The sequence below is a fragment of the Podarcis tiliguerta genome (assembly GCF_965153285.1).
Source record: "Podarcis tiliguerta genome assembly, chromosome: 10".
Classification (NCBI taxonomy): Eukaryota; Metazoa; Chordata; class Lepidosauria; order Squamata; family Lacertidae; genus Podarcis; species Podarcis tiliguerta.
This window is the reverse complement of record NC_139543.1, coordinates 49,702,044-49,724,663: the sequence shown is the minus strand read 5'-3', so window position 1 is coordinate 49,724,663 and position 22,620 is coordinate 49,702,044. Positions and strand designations below refer to the sequence as shown.

Sequence of the window (22,620 nt, the reverse complement as noted above, 5' to 3'; positions counted from 1 at the left end):
ATGCTTTGCATCACGCTGTCACCTTCCCCAGGTTTCATTAGCTATTGGCCATAGTTTGCTTTTAATCTGCACCATGTGACGGTTTTATTTCCTTGCTTGAGTAAACTGTTGTACAAGCTTGACACTATAATGCAACTGTCTGCTGCAGTGTGGACTGATATGCAGGAAGGGTAATCCTGTTTTAAGGGGTTGGACATGATTTTATTGGTCCCTGCCAACCTTATTATTTACATGAATGGTAGAAGGTCACATTGATAGAATCCAGAGCTCCTTCTCTCTTCTAGTAGCTATTGGTGATGGGGGGGGGCATGCAGGGCTGCTGAAATTCTATGTACTTTGCTTAGTCCCAAGCTGGTAGGAGCACAAATTCAATATAAGTATGCTGAAAACTGCTGGTATATTTCCTAAGCCTGTAGCCAACAGGAAAGGGTTAGAAGATGTCAGGGAACTGCCATCAGTGCCGGAGGGAGAGAGCAAAATCCAGAGGGATCCCAGAGCGCGTCCCGGGATTGGGAGAGGCAGCCCATCTTCTGGGGAAGAGAATCAGCGTAGCACCAGTGGAGAAGGGGGGCAGATGGGGGACGCGGCGAGGCGGTCCCATTACTCCTTGCCGGGGACCAGCGGGGAGAGTAGAGGTCCTCCGCTGCCTACGACCTCCTTGCGCAGAAGGCTTTCGCGCAGAGAGAGTAGGAGAAGACTAGGCGTCAAAGAGCTTCTTTGCTGGAAGAAGTTTAAGAAACGCCCACTGACGGATTCTGCCAGCGATCGAGACAGCCACGGGTGAGTGGCTGTCCGGACAGAAAAGGTTCACTCAGGCAACCCAGCCAGGTGTTTGCACCGGCTTACGCACGAGCAACCCCTAGAACCACTACAGAAGACATTGTAATAATTTGAAAAAAACTAATAGTTTATGCAGAGTCTTCTCTTCTGCTGTTACAAGACATCTCTGTCAGAACATCCAAAAATTGAACTACCATGTGTGATCCTGGGAAGAAGGGAAGAAGTCACCTGAAGCAGACAAAGTACAGGTTCGGAGGAACTATGAATAGATTAAAAAAAGAGAACAATTTCTCCTCAAACCTTTCTGACAAATTACATCTCTCAAAGCAAATTCACATTTGAATGAATACAATTCCCTTCAAAAAGGAGGTGGAGTTCAAAACTGGAATGGAATTGAAAACTATTTCACAACTTTAATTATGAAGATATAATTCTGAATGTTGACCAATACTGAGTGTAAGATCTGCTGAAAGGACAAAAGCTTTAGTTATATTTAACTTCCTGCAAAATTGCCAAACAGATGTTTATGTTTGGCTTCCACACTCGCTGGGGCCAAATGCAACATCAAACTAGGATTCCACAAAGTATAGGTTCTTTCCATCCAAATAAGTTCTTAAGAAAGTAAAAGCAATGGCTGACATGTTTTATAACCTGGGTAGGGCTGGGAGATTGATCATGCCCACCCTGTTCTTTATGCCTCTTTTCATTATTTAAATACATTTCTGGTTACACAATGATTGTTAATGATCAGCTTCCTAATACATCAGACATTTTTATTCTTTTTTTAAAAAAGAAATGCTTTCTAAGCTTCACAAAAATTAACACAAAAATTAAAATTTTGGCAAATCAGAGGGGAAAAAAGTGAAATAATTCAAAAGTCTCTGGAACAGTTTTGTTTTGCACAGTTGCAGCACACCTTCCTGCAAAAGTTAAAACATACCGTATTTTTCGCCCTATTGGACGCACCGGCCCATAGGACGCACCTAGTTTTCAGGGGGGGAAATCAAGGAAAAAAATATGATTTCCCCCCCGCAGCTCTGGGAGCAGTGGACAGGCTGCACGCAGCCTGTGCGCTACTCCAAGACCTTCTCCCTGCTTTTGCGGGAGGTGGGGGAATTCCCCCATCTCCCGCAAAAGCCCACAGGAGGGAGAAGGGACTGACTCAGCCAGTCAGTCCCTTCTCCCTCCTCGGGGAAAAGCCCCCAAGAGCGGCGCGCTCTTGAAAGGGTTCGTGGCTCCTGCTGCCTTTTGCGGGAGATGGGGGAATTCCCCCACCTCCTAGAAAAGGCAGCAGAAGCCAGAGAACCCCTTTAAAGAGCGTGCGGCTTTTGCCTCCTTTTGCGGGAGGTGGGGGAATTCCCCCACCTCCTAGAAAAGGCAGCAGAAGCCAGGGAACCCCTTTAAAGAGCGTGCGGCTTTTGCCTCCTTTTGCGGGAGGTGGGGGAATTCCCCCACCTCCTAGAAAAGGCAGCAGAAGCCAGGGAACCCCTTTAAAGAGTGTGTGGCTTTTGCCTCCTTTTGCGGGAGGTGGGGGAATTCCCCCACCTCCTAGAAAAGGCAGCAGAAGCCAGGGAGCCCCTTTAAAGAGAGTGCGGCATTTGCCTCCTTTTGCGGGAGGTGGGGGAATTCCCCCATCTCCCGCAAAAGCCCACAGGAGGGAGACGGGACGGACTCAACCAGTCAGTCCCTTCTCCCTCCTCGGGGAAAAGCCCCCAAGAGCGGCACGCTCTTCAAAGGGTTCGTGGCTCCTGCTGGCTTTTCTACGAGGTGGGGGAATTCCCCCACCTCCTAGAAAAGGCAGCAGAAGCCGCGGAGCCCCTTTAAAGAGCCCGCGGCTTTTGCCTCCTTTTGCGGGAGGTGGGGGAATTCCCCCATCTCCCGCAAAAGCCCACAGGAGGGTTGGAGAGTAGGGGGAAGGCGTCGCGCGCCTTCCCGCTGCCCCCCATCCTCTGGGGCTGACGACGGGGGAAGCGCTCCTTTCCCCCCCGCCAGCCTCCAAGCCGGGTTGGAGGGTAGCAGGAAGGCGTTGCGCGCCTTCCTGCTGCCCCCCATCCTCTGGGGCTGACGACGGGGGAAGCGCTCCTTTCCCCCCCGCCAGCCTCAAAGCCGGGTTGGAGGGTAGCAGGAAGGCGTCGCGCGCCTTCCTGCTGCCCCCCATCCTCTGGGGCTGACGATGGGGGAAGCGCTCCTTTCCCCCCGCCAGCCTCAAAGCCGGGTTGGAGGGTAGCAGGAAGGCGTCGCGCGCCTTCCCGCTGCGCCCCATCCTCTGCGGCTGACGACGGGGGAAGCGCTCCTTTCCCCCCCGCCAGCCTCCAAGCCGGGTTGGAGGGTAGCGGGAAGGCGTTGCGCGCCTTCCCGCTGCCCCCCATCCTCTGGGGCTGACGACGGGGGAAGCGCTCCTTTCCCCCCCGCCAGCCTCCAAGCCGGGTTGGAGGGTAGCAGGAAGGCGTCGTGCGCCTTCCCGCTGCCCCCCATCCTCTGGGGCTGACGACGGGGGAAGCGCTCCTTTCCCCCCCGCCAGCCTCCAAGCCGGGTTGGAGGGTAGCGGGAAGGCGTTGCGCGCCTTCCCGCTGCCCCCCATCCTCTGGGGCTGGCGATGGAGGAGGCGCTGCTTTCCCCCCGCCAGCCTCAAAGCCGGGTTGGAGGGTAGCAGGAAGGCGTCGCGCGCCTTCCCGCTGCCCCCCATCCTCTGGGGCTGACGATGGGGGAAGCGCTCCTTTCCCCCCGCCAGCCTCAAAGCCGGGTTGGAGGGTAGCAGGAAGGCGTCGCGCGCCTTCCTGCTGCCCCCCATCCTCTGGGGCTGGCGATGGAGGAGGCGCTGCTTTCCCCCACCGCCAGCCTCAAAGAGCAGACTCTCCTGGCTCCAGCGGAAGCAACGCATAGCCTCAAGAGCACAGGCTTTGGAGGCTTCGCGTTGCTATCGCTGAAGCCAAGGAGCCTGCATTCGCCCCATAAGACGCACACACATTTCCCCTTCATTTTTGGAGGGGGAAAAGTGCGTCTTATAGGGCGAAAAATACGGTAATTTCCTGGGCAATTATATACTCTGACTTTTCACCCACCATGTAACAATGAATGTAATGAAAAAAAGAAAGAATAAGTAAAGAAGTAACTTTGTAGGATATATTGATAACTCAGTCTGGCCTATATATTCAGAAAAATGAGGTGGAAATGTGGCTTTTTTAGTAATAGCATTATGGAATGTCCTTTCAAGGGAGGAATGCTTAACACCAACTTTTCTGTCTTTTACATGCAAGGAAAGAACCTTTCTAACCCACCCAAACTTTTAATATTTCTGACTATCAATTAGCTTTTTTGCTGCTCTTTTGTGTCTATTATTTACTCTTGTTTTGAATGTTTTAATTCTCATTAACTGTCTGGAAATGATGGATTACAATGTTTGACATAGAAAAATAAATGAATAAAACGGTATCTTTCCCCTTCTTCTGACCTGCAGTCTGAAGTGGTAAACTGTACCACAGGGGTAGGGAACCCTGTGGTTCTCCAGACGTTGTTATGGATCCCAACTCTCATTAGCCCCAGCCAATGACCAACGGTCTAGGGCGATGAGTTGTAGTCAAGGGAGTTATAGCTAGCAACATCTAGGGGGCCACAGATTCCCCACCCCGGACCTACCATGTCAGTATCGTACCATCTTGTTCTACTGTGTAGACCAGGCCACATCAGGGAAGCTGTATCTGCACACTGTGGATTTCTACTGTTTTTAGTTTTAAAATATTACTTCCTAAGAAACATTCATATGTCTGGATCATCTATCATTTTGTTAAAGAAGAAATCAAAAGAACATTACGAGGGCCACCTTGAAAATACCAGAAGGAATGTATGACAGGAAGGGTACAGGGACAACCCACACCTACCTTTTGCAATATATACCAAAGCCAAGCACAACTGGAGAAGGAGACTCAATATTCTGAGTCTTAAAATCTCTTTGCCAATCCCCCCCCCCCCAAAAAAAAAAGAGTTAGGCAGAACAACAGCAGCAACTCAGGCTTCCCACTTCACCCTGCCAATGACCTTAACACAGACTTGGATGTACCACCTTCCCCTGAGTGCAGAACAATTCCCTGCTCCGGCTACTCCAGCCAGAATTTCATTTCAGCAAATACCACAAATCATGTCATACTGTGTAGAACTATTTAAAAGCAGGGTTGTGCAATGTGAACTGTTCACTGCATGGGAATGAACCGGAGTCTGCCTAAGCTAGCCTCTTTCACTCCTTTGTTTTTTATTTAAATTATCCTGAAGATGTGGCTGCACTGTTGTTCGGAACTTTAAACAATTTTTCCTCTAATTGGAGATTCAGCCTAAACTGCAAAAGCAATTTAATGCTAAAATCAGCATCCTAACAAGAGAATAGTTTGGACATTTTTTCCACATGTATTATCAGCTGTTTCCTAGAAATAGCAAGCCTCTGGCTCAGCTAAAATGAAACCAAATCCGCTATGTGTAATGGAATTATAACACACTATACTAAGGAACTAACAGAACCTGGTAAAAACATATATTTTCATGCATTAACTTTTACATTCCTCTAACAAGCACATGGGATTAAGGCAAAAAAATAATATAGACCATTTCCAATATAATCTTATCACCTTGGGGTTTTGGGTAGGAGGGATTAATAACTGATTTATTTCTACAGTGTCTTCTCTAATGTACACAACCGTATAAAAGCATGCCATTATCTGAATTAGCTTATATAACAGGATATAAAATGTCATGGCAGGTTTTGTTGGAATGATAATGAGAAGAATTTGTGTGCTCAATGAAACAAAGATGCTCACTTCTGTGCCAAATATTTATTTGATGGCAATACTTCAAATAAATTATTCCTTATAGCAACTAGACTGTCATATCCTACAACCACATCCCGAGCAACCACCCAGCTGGGCTCAATAAAGCTATTTTCCAATGTGCTGTACACACACACACACACACACACACACACAAACACCCATACTTCCCAGATGTTTTCTGTGTAAAACATTTGGTTTCAAATGCATAGCAAGTCTTTCCAAAAAGCCATTACATTTGTTTAATGGACTCATACAGTTCAGCTAAAATATCCTGGAGCAGACATCTGACTGCATTTCTGCTCTATGAGCCCCATCTGCAAAAAGCACAAAGAGCAAATGAGAATGTTTTACATGATTTATGCTGCCTTTATGATCAGCCAGTTCATAAAGCACAAGCTTTGTTCAACAGACAATAACACAGACTGCTTTCAAGTGTGTCATTAAGTGTGTTTTTTTTCTATTTTAAAAAATACTTTCCATTCAAACAACGGGCCCAATTCTAAAGCAGTGCAACTAGAATCAGAATTTTACTTACTGCACCACCAAAAAAGTAATTTCCTGTTTTGTCTCCTGAGGATATCCAAGACAGATAAATTCATAATATCTATGGGGGCACATTTTTATTTCCACCAGAGGAAAGCTGGAGGAAGGAAATTTATAAAATGCATAAGGAATTATTAGTGTTAATCTCATTAATCCTCACAACAACTGAGGTAAATTACTACTCTTATTTTACAGCTGGGTTACTGAAATTGAAGGTTTATTCATTCCAGTGAACTTATGGATGAGTTTAATTTTAACTCTGCTCCCTGAACCATGTCTGACACCAGTCCCATGTTTATTTTAATTCTATATATATTTCACTGTAGATGGAAGACCTATGTGAAGAAATTCAAGTCCTTAATTATAACATCTTCCCCTCAAAAACTTGAAAGAAATTACAAAGCTAGTTCAGCTATCATGGCTAAACCATGGTTTACTGCAGAAGGAACCATAGTCAAATATTGGGCTTGTGTATTCCAGCACATCCTTTCCAGTGCTACCCCAAAGGAAGAGTTTGGAAATGTTCACTTCCATTTTTTAAATTAATACTAAATTATTTTATGAGACTTATATATCATCCTTCTTCACAAGGCCAAGGGATGGCTATGAAAAACAAGTAACTTAAAACAGTCGTCATCAAAATACAAAATCAATAAAATATAAAATAGCAACTTTTGCCAAGTTTCAGAGAAAAGCCACACCAAAGTTTCCTAGCTAGCTTTTGTTATCATAAAAGAGCTATCAAATATTTTCAGCATACTGGTATAGGTCCAAATGTCTTCCCTTACAAGTATCTTAAAATATTTTTGTGGTCAGGCAGCAATATTGTGTTTTTAGACATATTTTATGACTGAACTATGAAGTAGCATTCAACTGTACACAGATTTCTACAATGTTCTTCCCCTGGTCACTTTTTCTTTTGACAAATATTTTCTGCTCTGAACAGTTAAACACAGAATTGTTAAAGTGATTATGAGATATTTCTGCTTTACAAGAATTATGGAAATGCAAGCAGTGCCCGTTCTAAGAGAAATTCAAATGTCATTTGCATACAATTGCCAAACTATAGACATTAAGCTTTGAAATGCAGAAACTGCACAGCACTCTCTGATTCTAGATCTCCAGGGCTGGATTTTGAGCTATTCAGATTTGCCCTCCAAATATGGGTCCCCTATTTCCTAAGCAGCACTCGCATTTAAGGAATGCCTATGAAGTTGCAATATCCTATGAACTCGAGTGGGACTAAGTCTCATTGAACGCAATGGAGCTTTTTGAGTAGACACGTATAGAATTGCTCCATGAGTTACCTAAAGCTAGAGGAGGGATATATACCTTTGGAAAATATAAAATTGTGTTGAAAATTTAATCCAGCTAGTGACAGTAAATTAGCTCTGCACAAAAATATTTTGATCATATCTACAGCTGTGAAATTATGGAAGAAATTGCCTATTTTCTGCAAACTGATTCCATCTTCAGATGGCTTTCTAGCCCAATCTTGGGACATTCCAATCCCACCAAGAACTTATCCCATAGCTCCTTTTTTCAAATAAAAAGTAACCAATAAAAACCATATTTTATTCTTATCCTCCAAAAGTATCAGAACAAGACCTGAATTGTATCATATTTAGGGTTGTACTCAATCCTGGACCAGTGAAAAATTTAAAAGCCAGACATCAAAGCCCATGTATGTGCTCATCCTCAGACAGCTGAGATATCACCAATATTAAATAACATTAACAAATGTAGAAGAGGTTCATTGGTACACATGCTGGTTTCTTTATGTACTTTACTACAATTTGAACATCAAATAGCTTCATACTTAACTAGCCACATGGAGGTATTTTCTCCCACTTTAGACTGTAACGAAAGGTTACTGCAGGGTCTTTATATGTATTAAACATCTGGAAGTTTTGGTATGGATCCAAGATATCTGATCAGCATGGGCAGCCACTATACTCCCATGGCATATCTCACCCAGCCCCCTAGTGTTCAGTGTCTAGGCTCTCCTAATTTATACAATGTACAGTGTTGTCTGTGCAGACATGGTGATAAATATGTGCTGCTTAAAAGCAGATATTTCACAAACTATAACTTACAGATGCTCTGGGCTTTCATGTGGGCAAGACAAATGAGAATCCTATGCCTGACTGAAAAAGCAGAGTTCAGAAAACAACAGCAAGAGAACACAAATGAAAACCTGGGTACATTTGAGGCTTAAATAAATTGGTCACCCAGTACTGCACAGATGCATTTATTTCACTTTGTAGTTCTTTCCACCGTAACTCAAGTATCTAGCAATAGGACAGGGCTGTTGTTGTTTTTTAAAAAAATGTCCTGCCAAATGGACACACAAAATGTCGACATCTGTTAAAAAAAGATGGTTAAAGGCAGCATTTGGTATATATAATGGATAATTACAAGGAATCTGTGAGAAGAATTCTATGAACACTAAACAATCTTTAGCAGGAACTGTTTGTTCCAAACAGCTTTATCCAACATGTATGATACCAAAACATAATTTTATATATGCTTTCAGATATAATTTCCTCCATATGTCATACATAATATCCTAATCTTGAATTTAATGATACAAAAAACCCACACACATGGCTCAACACACAATGCTTTAATGTTACATACTCCCTCTATTATGATTTTTCTCAAATGATGTTTTGAAGCTGTTAGTAATAACACATTACAATGCAATTATGCTTTTGGTTGAAAGCAACTTGGCAAACAATGAACTAAATTCCACTGTGAATTGTACTTCAGGCAGCCAAATATTAGCCAGAGTTCCTCACCCTAAAAGCCACAATTCAAAGACCAAAACTTACATATCTGACCGCATCTGGCACCCACTATCCACAAACCCACCAGTCTCACCTTTCCTGTACACATACTACACTCAGCCACAAATATTTCAGATATCTATATTCTTAGATCCACTACCCACCCACAGATACTCAGACACATACATCCCTCATCCTCAACCAAGCCTTCCAAAGCTTTGGGTTTCAGTTCCCTTGAAACCTGCTACTGCCCATCCCATATTCCAACCTGTGCAAAGTATTGTTTTACAGTGGTGCCTCGCAAGACGAAAAGAATCCGTTCCGTGAGTCTCTTTGTCTAGCGGTTTTTTCGTCTTGCAAAGCAAGCCCATTAGCGGATTAGAGGATTAGCGCTATTAGCAGTTTAGAGGCTATTAGCGGCTATTAAAGGTTTAAGGGATTAGCGGATTAGCTGCTAAAAGGCTATTAGCAGCTTAGTGCCTTAGAAAAAGGGGGTGGGGAGCAGGAAAAAAAACCCAGGAATCGCAAGACATTTTCGTCTTGCGAAGCAAGCCCATAGAGAAATTCGTCCTGCGAAGCACCTCCAAAACAGAAAACCCTTTCGTCTAGCGGGTTTTCCGTCTTGCGAGGCATTCGTCTTGCGGGGCACCACTGTAATTAGGTGGCCAAAAGGGGCAACAATCCACCAAAAGCCACCAGTCTCCCCCTTAACTCCAGAGCTTGCACTCTCTCTCCTTCTCTTATAATCACTCACTCTCTGCCCATCGTGGTGTCTGAACTGCTGTGACCTTATTTCAAGCAATTTCCCATAAAAATTAGCATTCAGGCAGGACGACAAGGCCCACCAATAAAGTAACCTTCTTTCCTTGAGAACAGAAACACCTAACCAATCAGGATAGAGTTATTTCCTGCAATTTGCATAAAGTGGTTCCTTCCAAACGTAAACCCACAATCAATCTGTTGTAAACACTTCAAAATATTCCTTCTAATGTTACTCTTGATTGGTGTCCATTGACCAATCAAAATTTGTTCAGGATGCTTTCATATTATTGTTGCTGCAGTTCTGGTCCGACAGAGAGGGGATCGATCAGCCACCACACCACTTTGGAGACTGGGCGAAAGCAGGTGCAGAGAACCATGACAAGACTGCTGGCTTCTGTCAGTAGGGGATAGTGGAGTGGGGTGGCAGCATTCACCTAACCTCCCAACAGATGAGTCATTCCACTTACCAGAAAGGAAAGGGGAAGGTCGTGGGAAGGTTGACTCAGCGCAAACATACCAGCAGGAGTGCCAGATTGGCTCCATCTTTACATCTGCGCTGTGCCAACCATCCTGCTACCTTGCTCGTACCCCTCTCCTTCCCAGTAAACGGCAGCAACCCACCATGTTGTCCACTACTTCCTTTCTTGCAACACAGTGGAGAAAAGCTCTCTCCGCCTCACTTTTTCTGTCCAGTCCCTTGCCTTACGTTTTCTCCCCACCACCAATTAAAACTTCTGCCTAATGCAATCTTTTCACCTATCACAACCTCCGCCTGTCAGGGACTGGGCAGAGGAGTAATGGTGGAGACTGCCTCCCCAGCCTGATCCTTCCAGAGATGAAGAAGACAGTTCAGAATTACAACAGGGGTTTGAGGGAGGTCACAGCTCAGAGGCAGATGAGGGGGAAAGCTGGGAAATAATGGGAGAGGAGGAGGAAGAGGAAGCAGCAGGAGGGCAACAGCTGGCAGACAAAGGTCTTTAGAAAGCATTTCAGACCCTCCCTCCCAGAACCTGGTGAGCCTTGAAAGTAGGAGAGCAAAGGGCTCAGAAGCAAAGGGCCCTCAGTGCCACCCGTAGAGGAGATGATGACGAATGAGAAAGTGGGATAAAAAGGGGGTGGAGAGTCACACGGAACAAGGCCATTATTACAAGAAGCTGCATTCCAAGCCTCTCTCTGTAAATATTGAATAAAAAGCAGATGCTAAGAACTTTCCTTGTCTTATCCATTCCTGGCAACCTGATGTTGCTTCCTCTGCTGCTTGACACCACCTGCTGCTAGCTGCCCTGGCCCTCACCCCACAGCCCCAGTGGGCAGCCATCATTGGTTTTAATAGAATTTATAATTGGGGACACACTTTTTATGGTGACCTGTCTCACCACGTATGAAATATAAATATATTTCAGTGCTGGCTATCAGAACAGAACAGACAAGTAAGAAAAGCTCCCACTAACCTGGTAAAAAAAACCACAACACATTAATTAGGCTGTAACCCTTTATACACTTACCTAGGAATAAGTCTCATTGGACTAAATTATGCTTACTTCTGAGTAAACTTGCATAGTATTGCACTGTAAGTTGATGAAGACCTGAGATACATGAGAGACCGTCAACATGACTGGGTGAGAAAAGGAGAGTTAGATCATGGAGTAACTCAGGACACACATGAAACATTATATATGATCAATATGCTGTTCCTTTGTAACTGGAATGCTGCATCTACTTCCAAAACCAATATACAGTACAGTGGTACCTCTGGTTGCGAATGGGATCCGTTCCAGAGCCCCGTTCGCATCATGAGCAGAACGCAACCCGCGTCTGCACAGGTCGTGATTTGCTGCTTCTGCGCATGCGCGTGACATCATTCTGAGCGTCTGCGCATGCATGAGCGGCGAAACCCGGAAGTAACCTGTTCTGTTACTTCCGGGTCGCCGCGGGACGCAACCTGAAAAGACGTAACCTGAACCGAAAGTAAAAAGAGGTATGACTGTATAGACTATGCTTTGTTCCTACTATGTAACTTTGTTGTTATTACAGCACCTTCATCAGCCCACACCCCTTTTTGATTGTGATGACCAAGCATGTACATCTGTCTGTTTCTACAGGCAATAAGGTGCAACAGTGTCATAGAGGTTCTCCACAAGCACCATTCCAACTCTTCCTTTCTTTGTGTATCTCTCATATGCTTCACATGGAATATGTTTGCTTAATTTTGCTTATATCTTATTCAAGTCAGACTGCAGTATTAAAAAAAAGTTTTGTTTGACTACATCTGAGCAACTAGATGGAACTCCCACAAAACTTTCAAAATACACTCTACTTTGCAAACTTCTTCTGTCATCTCTTTATCCTAGTACTTACAGCCATTTGCATGTAACATCTCCCAACAAATGTTTGGAAAGTTGGCTGCCCTTGTACAGGGTGGTTGTGCTCTTATATTTCATGCATTACACAGCCCAGTCTCTAGCTGTTGTATTATTGAGTAAACATGTTTAAATAACAAGTTGTTGCCAACAACAAACTAAATATAACTAATCTATATTCCATCTAATAAGCTAAGGCCGGAAAAGTACTTCAGGTTTCTTTAAAAAATCATTTTTTGGCAATAGCCCTTTACAGAGTTGAAAAAATATTTCAAACTCCTAGATACTACTAATACTTATTTTTTTAAGTTGTACATTGTGGCATCTGGGGTTTTCCCAAGCCTGATAAGTGTATATATTGAGGAGGGGAAAAATAGAAGCTTCTAGTGCATGCAAGTTATAATGCTAGATTCAAAAACACTTCTTTGTAAGAGAATGCAATTTAAAGCCCTGCACTATGAAAATATAATGGAGAAGATGTCATTATGTAGGCTTCATATGAGCATAGCTTCATGGACACTGGTGGAAATCCTTCAGATTCATATCAGGTTCAGATCACAATCCATCTGTCAACCCTGAAGATTTCACAATATCTGCCCCAGAAGCCAAAGAAAATTCAATGCCTCACATTTTATATGTCAATATCTGACTAATCAGTCAAGAACACCTAATAGTATGCGCTATACCTAAATTTCACTTGGTTAAAATATATACTCAAGGAAGGTATATATATAACTTTGAGAGGGCAGAGTACTGGAGTTGTTTCTAGGCTGCAAGCTGTTGCCATATGGTTCCAAATATTTACATGCTGCTGTGTAGGAAAAGGTTACCTAACCCAGTAATCTGACAGCAAGCAAATGACATAGGTGGGAGTGTGACCTGGGATTTCTAATACTTAGCTCCTCTTTATTTGACAATTTGCTGTGAAGTCATGATAGGAAATATGCCAGTCACTTTGCTTCAAGAACCCCCTCTGCTGGTCACAGTACAGAGTCTATTCAGAGCTTTTTAATGATGCCATAAATGCTGATGACTAAGGAGAACAGAAACAGAGCAAAGAAAGCAAAGGAAAAGCTAAATGAACTCCTGTGCCTCTGCTGGCCCAGACCTTTTCCACAACATTCTCCCCTATCGTATAAAGTGAAAAACTGAAGTTCTGCATTTTAAAAGCTTGGAGAAAAGGAAAAACTGTTCAAGAAGTCAATGTACATCTGGAATGGAGTCATAGCAACCAGTTATAATTCCTTGTAGTAGTAGACCCTACAGAAATATGTATGTGCTTTTAGAGGTGAGAAAACAAAAGCACTTTGCCATATTTAATACAAGTAAACACTATCCAGAGCTAGTCAGTTTGTTGGAACAAACAAATTAAGCCTAGCATTTTAATCTTAAAATAAATAGAGATTATAAATAGCAATGCTGGTTTCCAATGAAGCTACAAAGTTACATCTGTTTCAAAGCAAATTTAAAAAGAATCAAAAGCATTCTTTTAAAAATAATAAATTTAGATGGATAATGTAAAAAATGTAAAAATGATGTAAAAAAATCTATAACTTAACCTAGATGCATGTAATATGACTCAGTGCTTTAAAATATCATGCATTTAAAGTCAGCATTTGCATTCATCTCTGCTTTGTTTAGCTGTCCTCTTAACAATTTAACAAAATGGAAGAAGAATACATAACACAAGCTTATTTGCATATAAAATCATTTAAATATAATTTTCATACTGTATTAGAACTTTTTTTCCACTCACAAATCACACTGCTGAAAAGCTGCAGTCTGCCTGGAATGCTTCAGAAAAATATCTATATAGGCATAGCTGACTCAAATACAGAACCAACCCACATGAGCTGGAACATAGGTCCACTAATAGATATTAAATGGCAATGCAGAAAATAGCAATGCTTCTAGCTTATTGCACAAGCATTTCCCATCTGCCCATGAGATCTCCTGTGACAGAAGAACAAAAAAGTTGGGCTGGAGTTACAGTACAATGCCACATCGGGACAGCTGTGTTTAAACTGTTAGCCGGCAGACACGGATGAGCCAAGTGGACTCTAAGCTCACTGAGGTAGAGGAGCAGCATCAATGTGTTTGTTTAAAGAGGTCAGTAAAGTTCAGGTCATAAAAACCAGCAATGAAGTGTTTTGGTTTAAAGGAACTCTAAGCTGAATAGCATTTTCTGTTTAGCTTACTAGAAAACACAATACATTCCAGGGAACTTTGTATGCCCACACTTTGAAAGAACAGTAAATTTGGAGGGGAGGGGAATGCCCATTTACAAACAATACTAAAAATTTCCTAAATGATCTGCACCTGACAGTTATGATTTAAGAGAGGATACAGTTCTGGGTGCAAATACTTTGGGAGAAATCAGACTTCACAAACACACCCCGAATAACTCTTGAATCGCATAACGGCGTGGCGGGGAGATCTACATCAAGACACACACACACACACACACACACACAGAGAGTGGGAGCTCTAGAAAGCAAAAGTTAGAAAAAGTTGAAGGGCGGGGGGGGGGGATTCAGGTCCCAAGTTGTGAGGCCGGACACGCCATGAAGGGAAAAGCTCAGGAATGAATGCAATGCACAGCAGCTCTCCCCCCCCCCCGCCGCCCCCATGACATCTCTCCATCCGGAGCATCTCCAACAGCCTCCGCCTTCCGCAGCCCTTACCACTCTGCCGGAAAACCTCTCGATGGCCCTCTTGACTTTGCCGTAGGTGCCTTTGCCCAGCGTCTCCTGCAGCTCGTAGCGATGCTTCAGGTTGTGCTTGTGGTGGTGCCGCTTGACCCCTTGCTGCTGCTGCTTCTTCAGCTCCGGAGGGGCGGCTGCTGCGCGGGGGGCGAGGGCGCTGCCGGCCGAGGCAGCGGGGGCAGCAGCGGCGGAGCCCTCCCCGGCGGGTTCTTCCACCATGGCTGCTGCTGGCGGTGGTGGTGGCGGCGGCTGTGCACTTGCTGCTGCGGCTGCTTGGTCGCCGGCCGGCTCCCCGGGAGCCCCAGCATCCGCCTGGCAGCAGCCTTGCGGAGGAGGAGGAGGCACTTCTGCGCTGCTGCTGCCGCCATCCAGCTCAGCCCCATCCATCTCCTGCTGGCGCGGCGTGTGCGCCGGGGAGGCACTTCTAGCCGCGCGGGAGGAGCCTCGGCGACCCTCCCTTCAGGCGGGGACCGCCAGGGCCAGCCCCACAACCATGGCCCTTTTCTTCTTTTCCCCCACCCCACCCCCACGAGGGGCGGGGAAGGGGAGAAGGCGGCGCCCCTCGGCTTCCCTCTTCACCCGCGGCGGCGACTAGAGCGCATGGAGGCGGGAATTTGGAGAGGGAGGCGCCGCCCCGCTTGGCGATAGCGGGCTGGGGAAAGGACCCGCTCCTAGGTCTTCTTCCCTTCCGCCGAGGTCGGAGAGAGGAGCCCGAGTCTCCCGCCGCCGCTCTGCCCGCGAAGCATGAGGCTCCCGAGGCCTTTCCCCCCGCCTTTAAGTGTCCTCCTCCTCCTCGGGGCTACATTTGGCGGCCGGCGCTGGTGTGACGGGAGCGGCCGAGCGGAGCCCTCTCTCCGTGCTCCCCCTGCCAGCGAGGCCGCCGCGGTTGGCTCGCCTCCACCTGGCTCGCCCCATGCCCTCCTCAGCCAGCCCCTCGGAGCTGGGGGCTTCTTCTCGCTGGGTCTGGGCTGGCAAGGGGCCGGGCTTGGCCCGGAGGAGGAGCCGTTCCCCGAGACTAGCGGATCTTCCTCCCGCCCGCCCGCTTTTCGCCTCAGAATTGGGCGGGATCTCTCAGGGCAGCCGCCGCCGCCGCCGCCGCCAGAATTGGGGGGGGGGGGCGTCGGCTCGGGAGTTAGAGGTGCCAGATGGCCTTTATTGCGGCGCATTCCGCTTTATTCCACAGCGCGGCAGTTAATGGGCCTCCTTTCCTCCAGAGTAGGGAGCAGGCTGGACTCCCTTTGCGACGTGGGGCAACAGAAAAAGTTGTGCGTGCTTAGAGCTCGCTCTCTCTTTCTTTCTCTCTCTGTGTCCTACGGTGTATTACAGTGCTCACGATCTGTTATTTTTTAGGATGGATACACATGCAAGCAGCAATTTGATGGTAGATTTAGGGGCAGCTATGTGTAAAAATAAATAAAATCACGAGGATCTCAACTTCTACCTTTTCTTGTTTCCCTTGCCAGAAGAAAACATCAGGTCACCATCTCTGGAATGGAGAGGCTATAAAGAGAGAATGTGCTACAGGTCCCAAAGGCTCATGCCACGCTAGTGTACACAATGGCGCAGTCGCATCCCCATCCACCTGTGTTCTCTTCTAAAGCAACAGATGGATACAGCAAGTCCTCAACTTAGGCAGGGGCTACATCCCGGGGTTGGCATCTAAAGCCAAAATTGCATATAGTCAAAACATTGGGTGCAGTGGCAGGTGGGAGTGCCAAAATCATTTTTCCCAGAACCCCACCCCACCTCTGTCTCTCTCTCTCTCTCTATATATATATCTATATATATGCAGGTTTTGGTGTCCTCGGGTGTCTTCCCGTGTAAAAGTTGGGGTGTCTAGGCGACGTTTCGACGAGGTCTCACTCGTCATCTTCAGGCTGGTGCTTTCGGCTTCTTGTTACTGGAACAGAGCAGGATCTCAGTGTTTGAGTTCCTATAAATACTGTTGAGGAGGTGTGGTGTATAGCCTCCAATGTTCTGGGCAGAGAGGAGGTTCCCAGGCTAGTGTGCCTTTTCTTCTTTTGTTCCTTAATTACTTGAGGGATATCTTGAGTGATTTCTTGAGTGATTTCCTGAATCCCACTTAGGTGGGTCATTAGGTGTGGATTAGTTGCTAAAGCCTTCGTGTCTTGAACTCTTGAACTTTGTGAAGAGTTTTTCTGAGAAGATGGCTGTACTGCACTTGGTTGTGCTCTGGCTTGGCTTCGTGTATAGGGGCGAGCTGTGGTTTTGTGGCCTGTGCCAGCCAGATCTGTGTAGGGATTGCAGGGGGGTGCAGCATCCGGAGGTGCCACCCTGGTTTGGCTACTGGATGGTGTCTGTAATTTATCTGTGGAGAGGGTCTGGGTTTGGGTCTGGTGTGGTTGATTGGTGATGGCGTTCTGTGTGCCTCTGGATCTGGTGTCAGATTTTGTGGGGAGGGCTAATTTCCAGATGTCTGGCAAGCGGGATGTGTCGTCACGCTTGTTCATGTTGTGAGGGTGTTTCTCTATCTCGATGGCTTCCATGATTATTCTCTTGTGGTGATGTTCCATGTTAAAGAGCAATTTGGAATCTGCAAAATTAATTTCGTGTCCTGTTTCTTTCATGTGTTGGAAAAGAGAGGAAGTTTTTTCTTCTTTTTTGACGGCATTCTTGTGTTCTGCGATACGTGCATTTATTCGTCTGTTTGTTTGTCCAATGTACGTGGCTGGGCAGACTTTGCAGGGTATTTCATAGACCCCTTGGTTTTCCAACTGAATTTTATCCTTGGGGTTTCTGAGGATATTGGCTATTTTTTGGTTGGTGCAAAAGGCTGTTTTGATAATTTGCAATCCCTACACAGATCTGGCTGGCACAGGCCACAAAACCACAGCTCGCCCCTATACACGAAGCCAAGCCAGAGCACAACCAAGTGCAGTACAGCCATCTTCTCAGAAAAACTCTTCACAAAGTTCAAGAGTTCAAGACACGAAGGCTTTAGCAACTAATCCACACCTAATGACCCACCTAAGTGGGATTCAGGAAATCACTCAAGAAATCACTCAAGATATCCCTCAAGTAATTAAGGAACAAAAGAAGAAAAGGCACACTAGCCTGGGAACCTCCTCTCTGCCCAGAACATTGGAGGCTATACACCACACCTCCTCAACAGTATTTATAGGAACTCAAACACTGAGATCCTGCTCTGTTCCAGTAACAAGAAGCCGAAAGCACCAGCCTGAAGATGACGAGTGAGACCTCGTCGAAACGTCGCCTAGACACCCCAACTTTTACACGGGAAGACACCCGAGGACACCAAAACCTGCATTCCTGTACCCGTGAAAATCTACGAAAGCAAATCTATATATATATATATATATCTATATTGCCAAGTGTGTAAAGCTTAATGGGGATCTGCTTCTGCTGTTTGATCTCTCTGTGGCTTTTTATGCCACTTACTATGAACCAGCTCTTTGAGGTGGGCATTGGAACCCTGTTGCACACTGGTTCCACTCCTACTCACATGTCATGCCCAAAGAGTAGTATCTGGAGACTATTTTGGTATCCTGCAGGTATGATTTTCTCCCCACTGCTTTTTAACATGAAGCCACTGGGTGCATTTGTTCAGAGGTTGGTGGTGGCAGAGTTGTGGTGTCATCAGTACACGAATGATAAACCACTCTACTTCTCCATGGCATCATAAGTCAAGAGAGATTGTGCATGGACTACGGTATTATCCGGGTGTGATGGTGAAGTGGATGAGGTCCAGTAAGCTGAGTTTGAACCCTGGAAGACAGAGGCACTGTGGGTTTGTGGTTCCCATGTTCAGAAGATTGGCCAGTTAGCAGTTCTGGATGAGGAACTGCCTCTGAAAAGATAGGTACATAGTCTGGGTGCTCCTGGATCCATCTTTATTGCTGGAGGCGCAGGTAGCCTCAGTAGGTAGGAGTGCCTTTCACCAGCTACAATTAGTACTAGCTATGGCCGCTGTTAGACAAGATAGTCTAGCTGTGGTGATTCATGCACTGGCTACCTCAAAACTTGATTATTGCAGTGTGTTGATGTGGCAGATGAAGGTGGTTCTGCTGTTGCAGATACACAATGGCATTTCTTCTCTCTGCGCTCCTCCCAGCGGTCATTCCTCCTCTGGTCACTGCTATGGATACGCAACATCTGTCTCCAGGCACTGCAGTTGTCTGCAAGGGATTCCCTCACAGCAGGGTTGATGTTGCCAGCCTCCATGTCACATTTGCAGACCGAAGCATCCTTATTTTAAATAAAACTGTTTTAGAGTTTAGGGCAACCAGCCAGGAATTTACATGGTTATAAATGTTTAGTTTTAGTTTTTAATATCAATTTTTCCACAATAAAATTGTGCTTGTTTTCCAGTAAATGTGCTTAGCATCAGGTCAGCAGAAGCACACTCCACTTTATTCCCATAAACATGATGGTGTTATGATTTTAAAATATAAAAAGCCCTTATCAGTCAGGCCATAGGCCCATCTAGCCCAGCATCCTCTGAGAAACCTGCGCTCTCCCTACTTGTGATTCCCAGCAATTTGCAGCACACAACCATCACGGTTAATAGCCATTGATAGCTATGATTTAAGTGAGATTTTAAAATGTGAAACTGCACATGGTCAGAGCATTTCTTTTTTTTAATTGAAGTTGGGAATGTATTGTTTCAGCATATCAGGAATGTACAAGCATGACAGGAGGAGAGAAACGTTAATTGTGCGCCTCACACAAAAAAACAAAACATGGGCTTCACAGCTGAGGTGATACGCCTGGCCATCTAACTCCCGCCCTGCATAAAGCCATTAAGTCCAGAGTCCTAAATGACCTAGCTTCACCTCTGTGCATCAGGCAGTCACCCTCCAGGTCTGCCCCGAATCTCCCACCAATCAGCTTTGTTGAATGACCACGGGTTCTAGAGGAATAAACACTTATCTCTATCCATTTTCTCTATATCATGAATAATTTTATACATTTATACATATGTTCCCACTTGTTTGTTCATTTTAGCTAAAAAGCCTGAAATGTAACCTTCCTTCTCAGGGGAGTTGCTCCATCTCAGTCCCTGAGTCTTATGAGTCAGACAGCAATGGCCTTTGGGAACCACTTTAAAAAATTTTTTTAAAAAAAATCTATATTGGTATGCTTATGAAATAGCTCACTTACCTCCTTCCCTTTGGTACTTCTTTTTATTTCCATTTATAGATGATTGTGATATTAAATACTGAATACAAGAAACAGAGTCCATGGGGATAATCAAGGCTTACAATTGTTTGTGTATATGCGTGTGTGTGCGTGCGTGCGCATGCACACATATGTATGTATATGTGTGCATGTGTACACATTCATGCAGACGTGTGTTCATGCAGACTGGATTTTTTAAAAATTAAAAAAATCCTTCCTGGTTTCCTTGAATCTTATATATTTTTCACACCAACACATCATTAGCTATAAGCTGAAGTTACAGAGCTTCCAGTCCTCCTAATACAAACTAAAAAGTGTGGAAATATCCAGTACAGTCATTCAGCACCCCATTTGCATTCTACTCATCACTCTCCTGCTTTAATTGCTTTCCTGGAACAGCGAACAAATCTGCCCAGGTCCTGAACAAACACATTCTGTGGCATGCAGCAGAACACTTTTTCATCTTGAGCCATCTTTTTATTTCACTAAACATATTCCTTGCCTGCAAGCATCTTTGCCAGGCAGGATGGGCTACGTTTGCCCCAGATATCTACATCTGGTGCAAACATCAATGAGAGTTAAAACTGTAGGAGAGCTGGGCATGGGCAATTCAACCTCAGCACAGGAAGCTGGATCAAGTGACTGTCCAAAGTATTTCTTGCTCTGTAAGCCAGTTTAAGTCTGCAGTGTTGATACGGCCTAAGTATGGTCTATGTCTATGGTCCAGTTGCATATTCCTGCATTGTAGGAGGGTTGAACTAGATGATGCTCCGGGTTCCTTTCAGCTCTACAATTCTGTAATTCCAGAAGTGGTTGCAGCCTAATGGCAAATTCCCTAATGGCTTACACCCAACTTAAGTGGGGTTTGGATTGCAGACACAGTAGCTTTCCCCCAGTTCTAACCAGTAAAGTACACAATGGCACACAGGGTTTGGTTTTGTAAACTTGTCCAGTGTAATCCCGAAATAAGCCTTCTCCAACCTGGTACTTTCCAGATGTTTTGAACTACAACTCCCGTCAGTCTCGGCTAGCAGCTGAGTCCCACTTTGTGTGTTGGTACCATTTTGGCTACATAAGCAATGTTGCTCACAACCTGAGCACTGGAAACAGAGAAATGATATAACATGATAAAAACAATGGAAAATTCTGTGCTGTGAGATTCATGCAGATAAGATATGGAAATAGGAGCAGCTAATGCACACACAAATCTTGGAAGTGGTGGCACTCTGGCAACCAGGTTGAAAATAGCTGAGTGTTAAATTAATCTTGTGCATTTTTACATGCAAACTTGAGATGTAAACTTTTGTTCAAATCTTTCTAAACAATCATTTTCCATGTTGCTTATGTAGCACATCTACTATTTTAACTAATGGCTAAACTCTTGGCATTGGTGCTGGTCCAGAAAAAAGCACAAAGTGGATTCGGAACAGAACTATACTGTACTCTCTCTTTTTTGCATTCCAAAGGGATTGATTGCCTAAATAATGCATGGAGCAGAATCAATGCACAGGAGCAGAGAGGGTGCTTGGCCCCTAGCTGCTAGGGCCTAGCATCACCATATCTGCTGATTCTGCCCTGAAAATGTTTCTCTGAGACCTTTTCCCCCACCCCTCCTGATGGGCTTACGTCCAATCTTGTTTCAGGATATAACCACAAGCATGCTTTTATAAAGAAACTCTAATGTGTAGTTCCGCTCTCAGACAACAATATTGTCTTCTCAGCCCCTCCTCCACCCCACTGTGCCAGCAAATAAGTACTTAAGTGGAAACATACTGCCCAGAATCCAAAGAACTTGGCCGGGTAGTTTTGCATCCCCAAGGAAGCTTTGAGCTTCAATTTTGTGATCAAGCAGACACCTTCTGCCACATGGAAAACTGCTCTTCAAACTGGGGAGGAGAAAAGGGACTTCTAAAAGTAGCTTGTGATACAGCGTGTGGGATATACTATCCTTTTTTTTAAGCCTGAAATCTCGCTGCATCATGTACTTTAAGCCAAGCTGTTTGCATCCCAGAAAGCTTCCAGACTTTTGTTTTTTGGAGGTGGGGTTGAATCACACATGGGGAAATTCAGGCTGCACAGTTAAAGTTGATTAGTGCTCTTGCACAACAAATCTGCTTTCCCTACTCCAAAACAGAACTTATTGCGATAAGGAAGGCAATGGGGAAATGCAGTGGGAAGCGTGGCATAATGATTGCTAGATGCAATTCCATATAACCTCCCTGTAAACAAATTGGAATGAATTCTTTGTAAAGAGCTGGTGTTGTCTAAGCTCCTTGCAAACTTTGTGCAAACAAATCAGGTTGAATGCTCAATGAATACTTCTGAAAGCTATTCCTGAAACTGGCTGTTGTTGCACTAGTGCAAAATCACATTGTTATGGTTTATATTGTCTCAGGTAGATGTACAGGTGCGAGTGTTTTGCATCCTGCTGCTATGGAAAGGCAGGCAGGTGAAGGAAGAATTATTTGTTGCTCATCAAACCGTAGTGGGGAAGGAAATGAACTCAACATGTTCCTTCCTCTAGCTCCACCAGGTGGTGGGAAACATTTTGTGCCAAGCAAAAATCACACCATTACAAATATTCTGACATTTTTGTGGACCATGTCCTTTCTCTTTATAAACTGGAAATGGTTTCATTCAACTCAGAAGAATTAGAATGTTTTTAAGGGAGAAGTGTGTCCGTTATCATGGAATAAATAAATAA

At 44.8% G+C, this 22,620-nt stretch overlaps 1 protein-coding gene across 1 annotated transcript in view; it reads right to left on the bottom strand.

Moving 5' to 3' along the window:
• The window catches only part of NUAK1 (NUAK family kinase 1), a 51,710-nt gene extending 35,890 nt beyond the window's left edge, over positions 1-15,820 (bottom strand). The window contains exon 1 of the mRNA XM_083400205.1: positions 14,736-15,820. Within this exon, the coding sequence (XP_083256331.1) occupies positions 14,736-15,143 (408 nt within the window). The 5' untranslated portion in view covers positions 15,144-15,820. The remainder of the gene's footprint in view (positions 1-14,735) is intronic.
• Positions 15,821-22,620: the final 6,800 nt, after the last annotated feature.